Genomic DNA, 12,918 nt, shown 5'->3' with positions numbered 1-12,918 from the left:
TGGGAGTCTGGAACTCTGTCCTACCATGGGTCTATAACGGCAGTTGTATAGCTCAGGAGGTAGAGCGGGTCGTTCAGTGATCGTAGGGTCGGTGGTTCGAATCCCGGCTCCTCCTGACTACCTGTCGAAGTGTCCTTGGGCAAGACACTGAACCCCAAATTGCTCCCAATGAGCAGGCAAGCGCCTTGCATGGCAGCTGCCGCTATTGGTGTGTGAATGGCGCTCCGGGCCAGTGAGTGTAACAACTGGATGGGGAGCGCATTGCAAATGCAGTACCTACCTATAAAGCACTATCATGTAGACTTGAGTGCGGGCCACCTTTCCACTATGAGAATCAGACGACAGTGATGGGTCACTGGGTCGGCCCTGAGCCTGGGGAGGAGAGGGGAACACAACACCTAACCCGCACGAAGAAGAAGAAGAAGAAGGTCACCAGGTTATGGTCAATGTTTGGCTCTGCCGTAACCAATTAACTAGTGCAGCACAACGCAGCACCCAGAGACCTAGCCTACATTCTCCTCAACATGCTCAAAGTGACCCGGGTCCAAATGAGCACAAAGGGCTGACCCAGATCTACATCGTAAAGTGGAAGAAACCCATCCTTGTCTTTGCTGCCTCATAGACTGGTTATTGCGCATTAAGAGTTGTGTGAGTTCTCGAGTGATCCGGATCTGACCTGGACCACTCTGTGATATGGTATCATGTTCTGAGGAGCGCCTCCACTTAGACTGTTAAAAGACACAGATTTAAAATATATATTGGCTTCAGCAAGTGCAGCAGACTGTCCAGATAGTCCACTTTACGTTTATAAACAGCATTAGTTCGCCTGATTCTTGAAGGCAGAATTTAAAACTCTAAGCCTGTTGTGAGGACGTATGAAAAGTGGACCAGTAAAGAAGAGGAGGTTGCTCGGGCCTGTTTGAACCTGGCTGCCTGGGATGGGTTGAAGGCTGCTACCAACAGCCAGGATGAGTTCATGGCCGCTGCAATGTTATTCGTCAGCTACAGTGAGGACGTACCAACTCGCACCATGGCTGGCTAGAACAACGACAAACCTTAGCTCACAGCCAAACTCAGACAGCCAAGGTTGGAAAAGCAGAAAGCATGAGTGGGGACAAGGTGTGGTTTAAAATGGCTGAGTACAGGTTTAGAAAGGCAGTGAAAGATGCTAAACAAAGGTACTCAGAAGAAAGTGACTTGTCCTCCGTCTGGAAAGGCCTCAGATCACCAACTACAGACCGAAATCGAAAGCCGCCTACTCCACTAACGACTGGTGCCTGGCTAACCCTCTGAATGAGTTCTACTGTCGATTTGAAAGACACCATCCGCCATCCTCACACCCCCCAGCTCCCCTCCCCCACCCCAGCAGGGGCCCGGGACTCTCCCCTACTGCCCCCCTCAGAGCCCCCCTCCTCCCATAATGCCTCCCTCAGAGCCCTCCTCCTCCCCTACTGCCCCCCTCCTCCACTAATGCCCCCCTCAGAGCCCACCCCCTCCCCTACTGCCCCCCTCCTCCCCTACCACAATGAAGTCTCTCACCATCCTGGACAACTGTATAGCGCATTTCACACACAAAGGTAACACAATGCGCATTACAGAAAGAAAGGGGGGTGATGTACATTGACTGGTCCTGCCCCTAATTTACGAGAGGGAAGAAAAAAAACTGTTATATAGGAGAACTGTAAAAATTCTTCCTCACCTCTCTCAACGAGACAATCAAGCAAACTCCTGGAAAATGTTGAACTGTATTAGCTATCATAGGACCATTTTACGGACCACGTATGCATAGAATAAATACTACATTGTAAGAAACAACACTATAAAAAGTAGAGGAGTGAATAAATAAATATAAATATTTTACCCGAGTAGCAGGCAACTATATGTTAGCTGTGTCCCAGTAACACATTATAGGATACATATCACATAATAAAACGCCATAAACATTTAACAACAACAATCCTAGAAAATCTAGAGTAAACTAGGTATACACAGAAGGGAGAAACACTGGGAGGAGGGGGGGGGACTTGATTGGAGACAGATGGTGACACAGCGGGCTGGAACTGGGCCTGGATCATAGGACTTGGATCACAGGACGTGGATCACAGGACTCAGTGACTGCAGACGCGTCTCTCTGTCCTCTGTGGTAATGAAGACTTTTGTGCACCTTTTACTGTCCCACATCTAAACCATCACAGACCCTCTCCTGGACCCCTGCAGTTCGCCTACAGGGCCAACAGGTCAGTGGACGATGCAGTAAACATGGCCCTTCACTACATCCTTCAGCACCTGGACTCTGCAGGAACTTACATCAAGATCCAGTTTGTGGACTTCAGCTCTGCCTGAAACATCATCCTCCCGGCCCTGGAGGACAAGCTCTCCCAGCTCTCCGACTCTACCTGCAGGTGGATCACTAACTACCCGTCTGACCGGAAGCAGCATGTGAAGCTAACACCTCCAGCCACCAGTTAGTCAAGCTCCTGAAGATCACTGACGACACCACCCTCACTGGGCTCATCTCTGAGGGGGATGAGTCTGCCTACAGGTGGGAGACTGACTCAGATGGCAACTTTATATGCCCTCCCCCTCATCTCAAAATAAAATAAAATACTTTGCCCTCCCCAGCATTAAAAAAAATCACCATGCCCCCCCCCTCCCAAATATGGAACGGTCCCTAAGTGCAAGCCGACTAAATAAAAACCTGAATCTGAGCTACAAAAATATTCCTGTCTCTTTTTGAAATACTGGGGGATAAATACAATTGATGTGATCAATAGACGTCTTCAGTGTAATCACAGCTAAGAAAGCTCATCACATTCTAACCTCCTGTCCACATCCCTCTCCTCCAGGTACAACATGCTGCAGAAATCAAACAGCAAGTATGATTCCTTCCTCTACTGGAGGCAGCCAATCCCTGCCCTCGACCTCTCTGAGCTGGAGGACCTGGGCCTGACTGACAGCAAGCAGGCCAATGACAAGCAGGCTGGGAAGCAGGAGGCCTCCAATTTGCAGAGGAAGGAGGAAGTGGAGGAGGAGCTACCAGAGTACACCACCTTCAACTACTGGAGAGAACCCATCGCCAGCATCAACATTCTGGACTTCAACCTGCTGCTGTGAAGCCTGCGTCTACCTTCAACCATCACTCACTTTCTACCCCTCCCTCCTCTCTTCACTAAACCATGCCTTCAGTCAAGTCTCTGGTCCTTTACTGGTCCTGTAACCGTCTCTATGATGTGTGCTGTATTTGTTCCATAACTTAAGTATAACACAAACTATGAAGGGTGTGTGTGTGTGTGTGTGTGTGTGAGACAGTGACAGACAGCAGGCCGATATGCCCTCCTCCATGACTTGTGCTGGTTTAGACCACCGGTATTACTACAGAGAACGCCATCAAACACAACTCCAGTAGAAGATCCTTTTAAGTAGAACCATAGTACAGTAAATGGTCACTGTGGTACATTACCCTGTTCACATTGCACAATCCAGGCCTGAGTTAAGCTGTAGGCAGCATGGCCCAACTCTGGTAGATGGCTAACTAGCCATCTGTGCTTCAGCTTGACTTATTGAGAAAAGTTGATTATTTTCAAGGTGCCAGACACACACACGCCCACTGACTGACAGAAAAGCAGTGCCTCCATGTTTTCTGACATGTTTACAGTTTCGGCCCTTGGTCTAACAAGGCTATGATAGTGCCAAGTCTAGAGTGTCAGTAGTATTTTAAAAAGCAGTTGAGCCAACTAACACAATTAGATACAAGCTCTACCAGAGCCTCAAATATGCATCTTTTTGTTTTATTTGTTTCATTTTCATGTTTGAGACATAGAAGCACTCTGTAAATCCACCTTTCATGTTTATTTATTTAAGTGTTCTGCTTTCACTCTGCTCTGAGCAGGCCTCTTCTGAGTGCAATGATTGATGGGAAATATTAAGTTGTTCAGATACAGAACTGGGTCAGCCTTTCTTCATGATGTTCTGCAATGCCTACAGCCTAAGGTTTGAATGTTAAAAGGAAAGAATGGCAATGTAGGGCAGTTTTTTTTTTTTTTTAAGGAAGAAAGTCCATGAATGTTCCAGACTGTCACACTGTGCTATGACGTTGCACAGTCTAGGAAATGCCATGGTTTTAGAATCCTTGGGTTGACAATGACATGTTGTGAGATTGCACTCCCGAGCAGTCAATTCCCATTTGAACTGTTTCCAGATCTGCTCCTTTCTGAAATAAACAAAAGCATAAATATACTTGATACATTTCACATGGTTTTTATTCACAAATATGAATGACATAACAAAGGTCAAGTAAATCATTTGCAAACACATCAACAAAGCCAGTCTGCTAGAGAAATGCATGCAATCATGTTGTTGATTGTAAACGTTTACGGCATCCATTCAGTGTAAGAGAACAAGTATGTTAACTTATACGGCAAATATACATTCAAAGAAATGTAAGGCATTAGACAGTCACAGGCAGCTAAACTCCACTACAGGTCGCAATTAGAATTTTCCCTCGTAAACAAGTACCGATTGAGTGTCGATCTACGGTCAGTTCTGCTCTAGCCGTCAGTTGGAATATGGACGCTACTAGTGGACACACAAACCGATCTGAGAACGGCGTACGAGTCATCTGACTTTCTCTATTCAGCTCCTCTGCTGCTATGTACCCGCCCACGAGGGAGGTTAAAAGGTTGGTTTCCACCTCCGGTGTCGACGAGCTGCCATCTTTGAACCCGTTTATATACAAAAATAATATTTATTTTCTACAGAGTAGATGGGGAAAACGCATTAAAGACTCGAATCCATAATCAGAGAACATATGCTCATTTTATAATAATCATTTTGACGTCCATTTAAGGTAAGAAATACTGACGTCTTCAATGCTATCAACTCAGAATGCAATCTGGCTGTCGTTAGCTTGCTAGGCTAGCTCTCTGTTTGCAAAGTAGCCTGCTATGCTCCCTATCCCCCCCGAAACAGTCTAGCTAGCACGGCAACACAGCAGCGTGGTAGCAGGGAAAGCGGACACGTTGCGCAAATAGTATGGTCGGCACAGCACATTATATCACAGTCTAGACTAGTTTCACACTAGAAAGAACTGCCCTGCCTGCATGGTTTAGCTGTGGTTTAACTAGGTACTAGCTAGCTTAGCTTAGCTTAATTTAGACGCAGTTCTAGTTCATTAGCCAACAAGCGACCGTCTCCGGCGGGCTGAATAACAAACTGGGCGCCACCAGGTTCACACGACACGGTAAGAAGCATCGTTCGCGCATAAGTATATAGAAATGCAACTCTAGAATTGCTATATATACCTATAAAATGAGAATAAAATCTACCAAAGCTTTACTCGATGAGCCGTGCGAGAAAGAATGCTGTTAACCGGATGTGGAAGTAGTTTTTTCTCATCGTGTAAAATAGGAATTTCTCTACTGACTTCCCCCGGAAAACCAACAACTTAATATCAAAGAGTTTCCTGTGTTGTAACTAATGTTGTTGACGGGGTTTATTAAATGATTGTGTTGAAGTATTGTTGGATTTACAGAACACATGGCGCCGACTCCAGCCCCTTTTCACCACTGAGGCGCGTAAAATGGCTCCTCAGTCTGGACTAGACTAGGCTCTGGCTTTCACCCCGAAACAGCCTCATGTCAGTGAGCTTGGTACGATGTTGCAATCGCGGTCCTTAATGTTGCGAAGCGGGCTGTGCCTTGTTAGAAAACCGTATATATAATTATTTAATAAACCATTTTTTTCGTGCTGCTTTTCATAATGCGTTGAGTTCGCCTGAGCAACTCATTACATTACTTTTTCAAAGAGATAGCGAACATTGTTTTGCTCTAGTCATCAGATCTCTGTACGCAGGGGCCGTGTTTCCCGCCCAGCCTATGCGGCGTCAGTCCATCCAGTGGTAATACAGATCAGTGGAATGTTCCCTCGGGCGTCGTGGCGCTCTCGTCCAGACACTCCCGAAGATTTGACAGAGAGCGCTCTTTGTTGTCGGGTTTAACTTGCATTATTAGTTTGTGTATCGACCGCCCGCAGCCAGTAACTGTTATGTACTTTTACTGTGGTCAGCTCTGAGTAGTTTACGTCAACATTTCTGCACAGCAACTCGACAAGGAAAATGCGATTGTTACGCCATTGTTATGTTGTGTTTTAATAATACCTGTTAAAACCAAATCGATTGAAATACGTTCTCACATGAGTGAATAAACCCATAACCCTGTAAGAATATAATACACCCCAAATTAACTGAAAATATCTGAATCAGATGTAATAATAGTCCTATTGTTATGATGGCATAGCTTGATCACAGTTGAATCATGCATCAGTCACATGTGAATGCTTACATTACATTAGTCATTTAGCAGACGCCAAAGTGTCTTACAATACAATACATGTGAATGTGTCAGTCTCATACTGTAGTAGAATGCTTCAGCTTTGACCCCATGTTGTCCTGTGTGTCAGATGTCGCTAGTGGACTTGGGCAAGCGCCTGCTGGAAGCGGCCCGTAAGGGTCAGGACGATGAGGTCAGGACGCTCATGGCCAACGGAGCACCCTTCACCACCGACTGGGTAAGCAGACACCTGATGTCCAGCCTCTCTGGGCTCCTCCTGTCCTTCCTGACTGCTTGTAACAGCGTAGGCACCTGTCTCTGCTTAACCTAACCCTAACAGTCCAGGCACCTGTCTGATTAACCTAACCCTAACAGCGCAGGCACCTGTCTCTGCTTAACCTAACCCTAACAGCGCAGGCACCTGTCTCTGCTTAAAGGACAATGCTCGTTTTTGACAACCTGGACCTTATTTACGACATATTATAAGACGTTTGACTCACCGAGATTACTTTGGTGTAGTTTGGAGGCCTGTAGAAGAAATTTAAAATCAAGCGCGAGCCAGTATATCCATGTAATGGCGGTGGTGGGGGCACCGAGAATGCAGTTTCTAAAAATCTATTTTCTGCCGCGAAACGGTTGTTTTCATCAATCTGTCTTGATGAATCGCTAGTTGTGCTTACATAGAGCATAACTGTTGTGGTTTTCACATGCCATGATCTTTAGAAACGTCTTTCGAAACGAAATAGCTTCCTCACTTGCTCCAGCACTAATGCGCACAGCGCGCAATCGTTGCTCCAGCACGCTGTGCGCATGCGTGCTGGAGCAAGTGAGGAAGCTATTTCGTGTCTAAAGACGTTTCTAAAGATCATATTACAGAGGCATGTGAAATACCACAACAGGCCTATGCTCTCTATGTAAGCACAACTAGCGATTCATCAAGACCGATTGATGAAAACAACCGTTTCGCGGCAGAAAATAGATTTTTAGAAACTGCATTCTCAGTGCCCCCACCACCGCCATTACATTGATATACTGGCTCGCGCTGGATTTTAAATTTCTTCTACAGGCCTCCGAACTACACCAAAGTGATCTCGGTGAGTCAAACGTCTTATAATATGTCGTAAATAAGGTCTAGGTTGTCAAAAACGAGCATTGTCCTTTAATTCCTCCTAAAAAGGAGCTGAGGATGAAGAAGACTTATGAGTGTCTCTCCTGTTAAACTCACCACCCTGTCCATTCTCTCACTCTCCCACATTTCTCTTTCTCTCTCACTCTTCCCATTCACGTCTCTCTTCTTCTCATCACTACCCGTCTCTCCCTCTTACCCCCCCCCTTCTCCTCTCCCTCAAACCCTCCCCCACCCCTCTCCTCTACCCCTCTCCCTCCCGTCACCCCTTCTCCTCTCCCCCAACCCCTCCCCTCTCCCCCTCTCCCTCCGTCACCCCTCTCCCCGCCCCTCTCCCTCCGTCAACCCTTCTCCTCTCCCCCAAACCCTCCCCCACCCCTCTCCTCTCCCCCTCTCCCTCCGTCACCCCTCTCCTCTCCCCCTCTCCCTCCGTCACCCCTTCTCCTCTCCCCCAAACCCTCCCCCACCCCTCTTCTCTCCCCCTCTCCCTCCGTCACCCCTCTCCTCTCCCCCAACCCCTCCCCCACCCCTCTCCTCTCCCCCTCTCCCTCCGTCACCCCTCTCCTCTCCCCCACCCCTCTCCTCTCCCCCTCTCCCTCCATCACCCCTCTCCTCTCCCCCAACCCCTCCCCCACCCCTCTCCCTCCGTCACCCCGTCTCCTCTCCCCCTCTCCCTCCATCACCCCTCTCCTCTCCCCCAACCCCTCCCCCACCCCTCCTCTCCGCTCAGCTGGGTACCTCCCCCCTGCACCTGGCTGCCCAGCACGGTCACTACTCCACAGCGGATGTGCTGCTGAGAGCAGGTGTTAGCAGGGACGCCCGTACCAAGGTGGACAGGACCCCTCTACACATGGCTGCGTCAGAGGGACACACGGTCATCGTGGAACTACTAGTCAGGGTACTGTGTGTGTGTGTGTAGGGGCTGTAACAGAATGATGTAGGACTAATAGGAACATTTCTAGATGTAGCTGTCAGTTGAGTGATCTAGTTGACCTACCTGTCAGCTGAGTGTTCTAGAGCTAGCTGTTGGCCGAGTGTTCTAGAGCTGTTAGCTGAGTGTTCTAAAGCTAGCTGTTGGCTGAGTGTTCTAGACCTAGCTGTTAGCTGAGTGTTCTAGATCTAGCTGTTAGCTGAGTGTTCTAGAGCTGTTGGCTGAGTGTTCTAGACCTAGCTGTTAGCTGAGTGTACTAGACCTAGCTGCTAGCTGAGTGTTCCCGAATCTAGCTGTTAGCTGAGTATTCTAGATCTAGCTGTTAGCTGAGTGCTCTAGATCTAGCTGTTAGCTGAGTGTTCTAGAGATATCTGTAAGGTGAGTGTTCTAGAGCTAGCTGCTAGCTGACTTCTATTGTTCTAGATCTAGCTGTTAGCTGAGTGTTCTTGAGCTGTTAGCTGTGTCCCACCCCAGAGCGGAGCGGATATCAACGCTAGGGACATGCTGAAGATGACGGCGCTCCACTGGGCCGCCCAGCACGGCCACCAGCGGGTCGCTGAGACACTTGTCAAGCACGGAGCCGACGTCCACGCACTCAGCAAGTTCGACAAGACGCCGTTCGACATCGCAGCCGACAGCCAGCACACAGACCTCATGCTGCTCCTGCAGGTGAATACAGAATTATTGCTTTTACGTGTTTCTTTTCATTCCATTGCACATGTGGTCTGGAAAATAATGGATTTTGTGTGTGTGCGTGTGTGCGTGGTTGTGTGCGTGCGTGCGCGCGTGTGCAGGAGGGCATGCAGAACCAGGTGAACCTGAATGACACCAGTAACACGCCCACGCCTCAGTTCATCATCCAGGGAATCCCTGGGCTGCAGGGGGGCGTGGTCAACCTGGCTGACCTCATCAACAGGGCCAACGCAGGTACTGGGCTCACACACACACACACACACACCACACACTTGTGCACACCCATGCCTATTTTATACAAGTTTATGAAGTACCATGCTCTTTCTCACTGTGTATGTGTGTGTGTGTGTGTGTGTGTGTGTGTGTGTAGCCGAGTCTGAAGACACCATTGCCGCCAGCTCTCTCGACTCCAACATCCAGCATGTGGTTAACGAGGGAGGTCAGAGGGTCATCACCATAGTAACAGACCAGCACGGCAACCTGCAGACGACCGGCGGGCTGGGACAGCAGTTCTTCCTCACCATGCAGAACGGACAGCAGAGTAAGACACGCCCCCGACACAGCTAGAACACGCCCGAGAGTCTACACAGACCTGATACATATGACGCTCTACCCAGACTAGATATGACCCTCTACACAGACCAGATACATATGACCCTCTACACAGACTAGATATGACCCTCTACACAGACTAGATATGACCCTCTACACAGACTAGATATGACCCTCTACACAGACTAGATATGACCCTCTACACAGACTAGATATGACCCTCTACACAGACTAGATATGACCCTCTACACAGACTAGATATGACCCTCTACACAGACTAGATATGACCCTCTACACAGACTAGATATGACACTCTACACAGACCAGATATGACGAGTGTCATTCTCTCTCCTTCCCGGTTCTGCTCTACTGGTTTTCCAGCTCGTCATGTGACTCTGGGCCTGATCTCTCCGGTTTCTTTTCCTTTACGGTTTCACTTCCTCGTTGCTGACCTGCTTGCCTGTCATTGGTGGACTGTGTCGCAGTGTTGGCGGTGCCGGCCAACCAGGTGATGGAAGAAGTTGTGCAGGACGAGCCCCAGCCACCACCCCCCCGCAAGAGGAAGCGGGAAGCCTCAACCAATCACACAGAGGCTGGAGACACGGTGAGTGGCGCCACATGGCAGCTGAACACGCTTAGTAAAGACACAATAACAAGCATGCACTCCAATATCTGAGGAGAAACACATTTAGTTAGTGAAGACTGGCCTTTCTCTCTCTCTCTCTCCTTCCTCCTCTCTCCCCCCTCCTCTACTCCTCTCTCTCCCCTCCTCTACTCCTCTCTCTCCCCCCGCCCTCCTGCAGGAGCTGCTGCAGAAGCAGCTGAACGAGGCGAAGAGGAAGGCCCAGGAGTACCGGCAGCAGCTCATGAGGAAGGAGCAGGAGGCTGAGACGTACCGCATCCGCCTGGAGGCCATGGCCCACAGCCAGACCAACGGCACCAGGCAAGAGGAGCCGGACGAGGAGGAGGAGGAGGAGGTGCTGGGTGGGGAGGAGGAGGAGGAGCTGGAAGAGGAGGAGGTGGTGGAGGAGGAGAGCGGCGTGCAGGTGGAGACCTCCAGTGGCGTGGAGGAGATGGTGCTGCTGCAGGATGGGACCATCATGATCAAGGCCGACGGCGGGCTGAGCTCTGCCGGGGAGCAGCTGACTCTGGTGGAGAGCGCCTCCGGGGGTCACACGGAGGTCATCTCCTAACGCTTGGGGGTCACACGGAGCTCATCTCCTAACGCCTGGACAGAGGAGGAGGAGGAGGAGGAAGGACGGACTCACAGACTCAGGCTCCCACCGGACAGCCTATCAGCGTTCTCATTGCTCTCTGTCCTTGGTTTACTCCCTGTTCCCTTTTTATTTTATGTATGATATTTAGTTACTATTTCTTTCTTTTCTATGATTATTGTTGTTGTTGTTATTATTATTATTATTATTATTATTATTATTATTCCTATTCGTGGAGCTGGTTGTTTCTGAGGACTTTAATGAAAGGATGAGACGTCGTCACAGGACCAGGAAGTGGTAAGATCCGGTATTCCTGTGATTCGCTGCGGTCGCCTGGGAAACAACTGTGGTTCCTGGGGGGAGGCGGGATTATCTCTTTCGAGGGCCAATAAGCATAGAGACATTTGCATGCTGCCAATCACCAGGGTGCCACGCTGCGATGATGTGCGGGGGTAGTGGGGGCGGGGCTGTGAGGTGCCGGCCCACGAGGCTTTCTAATGTGTGTTAACCCAGGGAGCGCTGTGTTAACCCAGGGAGCGCTGTGTTACCTGTGGACAGGTGTGTGGAGATTAGCAGGTGTGTGCTAGTTTCCTCCAGGTGTCATAATACACCCCGCTAGGGCGAGGGTTCAGCACAGCATGTTGTTCAGTAGCAGGTTGGGTTTCTGTGCCGTGGTTCCGTTCACCCTGACCTTTCCCAGGCCCCTGGTTAACTCTCAGGCCTTACGACCTCCACCCTCCACTTCCAGAAATCAATGTTCCTTATAACGGATGATAGTTATTTTTATAAGCTCGGCAAACTTTTTTTTTTCTCTGTACATATGAAATTGTATTTTTGTATATGTATGTGAATGCTTTGGGATGTATTCTGCCTGTATGTGTGAAAAATATAACCGCTGTCCCTTAGCCTATAGCTGCTTCTCTGCCAGATTATACAGGTGGACATGTATGCCCAATGACTAAATTGTTTTTATGTTGTGGGCCCCGAACCTGAGACAATTTTCTATCATGTGATAGACAATAAAGTTTTGGGAATTTGAATAATGGGTTTTCTAGATGTCCCTGACTCTCTGTTGCTGTCACTGCGATGGCCTGAGCGTTGAAGGGTTTGGTGTGGGATTAACTCGCTCTGACGGTCTGGTCTATCTGGCACGTTCTACGAGGTGTTGGTTGGATGGCTTGAATGTTTTTGTCTGCCTTTTGTGTGGAGATGAAGGATGAGTTGCTGTGAGACGCCTCCTCTGGTCTGGTCTGTGGTTCCTCCTCTCCGCCAGTGGGAGGCGCTACAGTAACACCTCTGGTCTGGAGAGAGCTGCAACCAAGGCAGCCTGGGATGGGAGCCACATGGTTTAAATCACCGATGACATGAGTTTGTTACAGAAAGAGAGAGCTGCTGTTATCACACATTAAAGCTTTATTAAACATTCCTTTTGTAACTGCATCCGACTGTTCGCTTTAACACCAAGGGCTGATTTAGCTCCTGTCTTCACACCCATCATTATGAAACTAATGCTAATCCAGTGGACTCCCTCGCTGTCCCATATTTCTGGAGGTTCCTGATCCAGACAGTTCCGAAGGACTGGTTCTAAAAGCCTCTGTGGACTCCAGGTGAGAACGTGGGCCAGATAAGGGTTCCACAGTAGGTTCCAGAATGTGACACTGACAACATCAATATTCATTTTAATATTCCTGTCTTCGATATGTAGTTAATTAAACTAAATTACATTACAGTCATTTAGCAGACGCTTTTATCCAAAGCGACTAACAATAATTGCATTTAACGTAGGAAGAGCCTACTACTACTACTAAGTAGTACTACTACTTGCCAGAACTCACAAGTGCATCTTCTCTCTAAAACAAGTGACTAAGAGCATAATCTAGTGCTGAAGGCAAAGTGCAAGAATAGCAATCTTGCTATTATTGCTATAACAATAAAACAAAATAACCTAACCTTACCCTAACCCCTCATGGAGAGCTTGAGAGCACTGCTAATTCCCTTATCAGACACTGATTCTGCTGAAATTGATCCAGCCTTCGAAAAGGAAGCTGCTTGTTAAAAGGGTTTAATTGGATTCCG

General features: G+C 48.5%; 2 protein-coding genes across 4 annotated transcripts; both read left to right on the top strand.

Annotated features, from left to right (window-relative positions):
- Window positions 1-2,853: 2,853 nt before the first annotated feature.
- On the top strand, window positions 2,854-3,114 carry mllt11 (MLLT11 transcription factor 7 cofactor; the record flags this gene model as incomplete). The annotated part of the gene is made up of 1 exon (XM_084455749.1): window positions 2,854-3,114. The coding sequence occupies one exon, from the start codon at window positions 2,854-2,856 to the stop codon at window positions 3,112-3,114; it is 261 nt and encodes an 86-aa protein (XP_084311875.1).
- A 1,221-nt stretch (window positions 3,115-4,335) lies between these two features.
- On the top strand, window positions 4,336-12,220 carry gabpb2a (GA binding protein transcription factor subunit beta 2a). Of its 3 annotated transcripts, none has more exons than XM_084455478.1 (8): window positions 4,336-4,846; window positions 6,457-6,564; window positions 8,183-8,350; window positions 8,858-9,052; window positions 9,178-9,310; window positions 9,447-9,617; window positions 10,114-10,232; window positions 10,432-12,220. In XM_084455478.1, the coding sequence occupies exons 2-8, from the start codon at window positions 6,457-6,459 to the stop codon at window positions 10,819-10,821; spliced, it is 1,284 nt and encodes a 427-aa protein (XP_084311604.1). In that variant the 5' UTR covers window positions 4,336-4,846; the 3' UTR covers window positions 10,822-12,220. The 3 variants fall into 3 exon arrangements, with proteins under 3 accessions (XP_084311604.1, XP_084311605.1, XP_084311606.1); XM_084455479.1 differs by lacking the exon at window positions 4,336-4,846 and adding an exon at window positions 4,883-5,239; XM_084455480.1 differs by lacking the exon at window positions 4,336-4,846 and adding an exon at window positions 6,101-6,213.
- The last annotated feature ends 698 nt before the right edge of the window (window positions 12,221-12,918 follow it).

This window comes from Borostomias antarcticus (genome assembly GCF_949987555.1).
Source record: "Borostomias antarcticus genome assembly, chromosome: 21".
Classification (NCBI taxonomy): Eukaryota; Metazoa; Chordata; class Actinopteri; order Stomiiformes; family Stomiidae; genus Borostomias; species Borostomias antarcticus.
The sequence above is the reverse complement of the archived record's forward strand: the minus strand, read 5'-3'. Positions and strand labels throughout refer to the sequence as shown.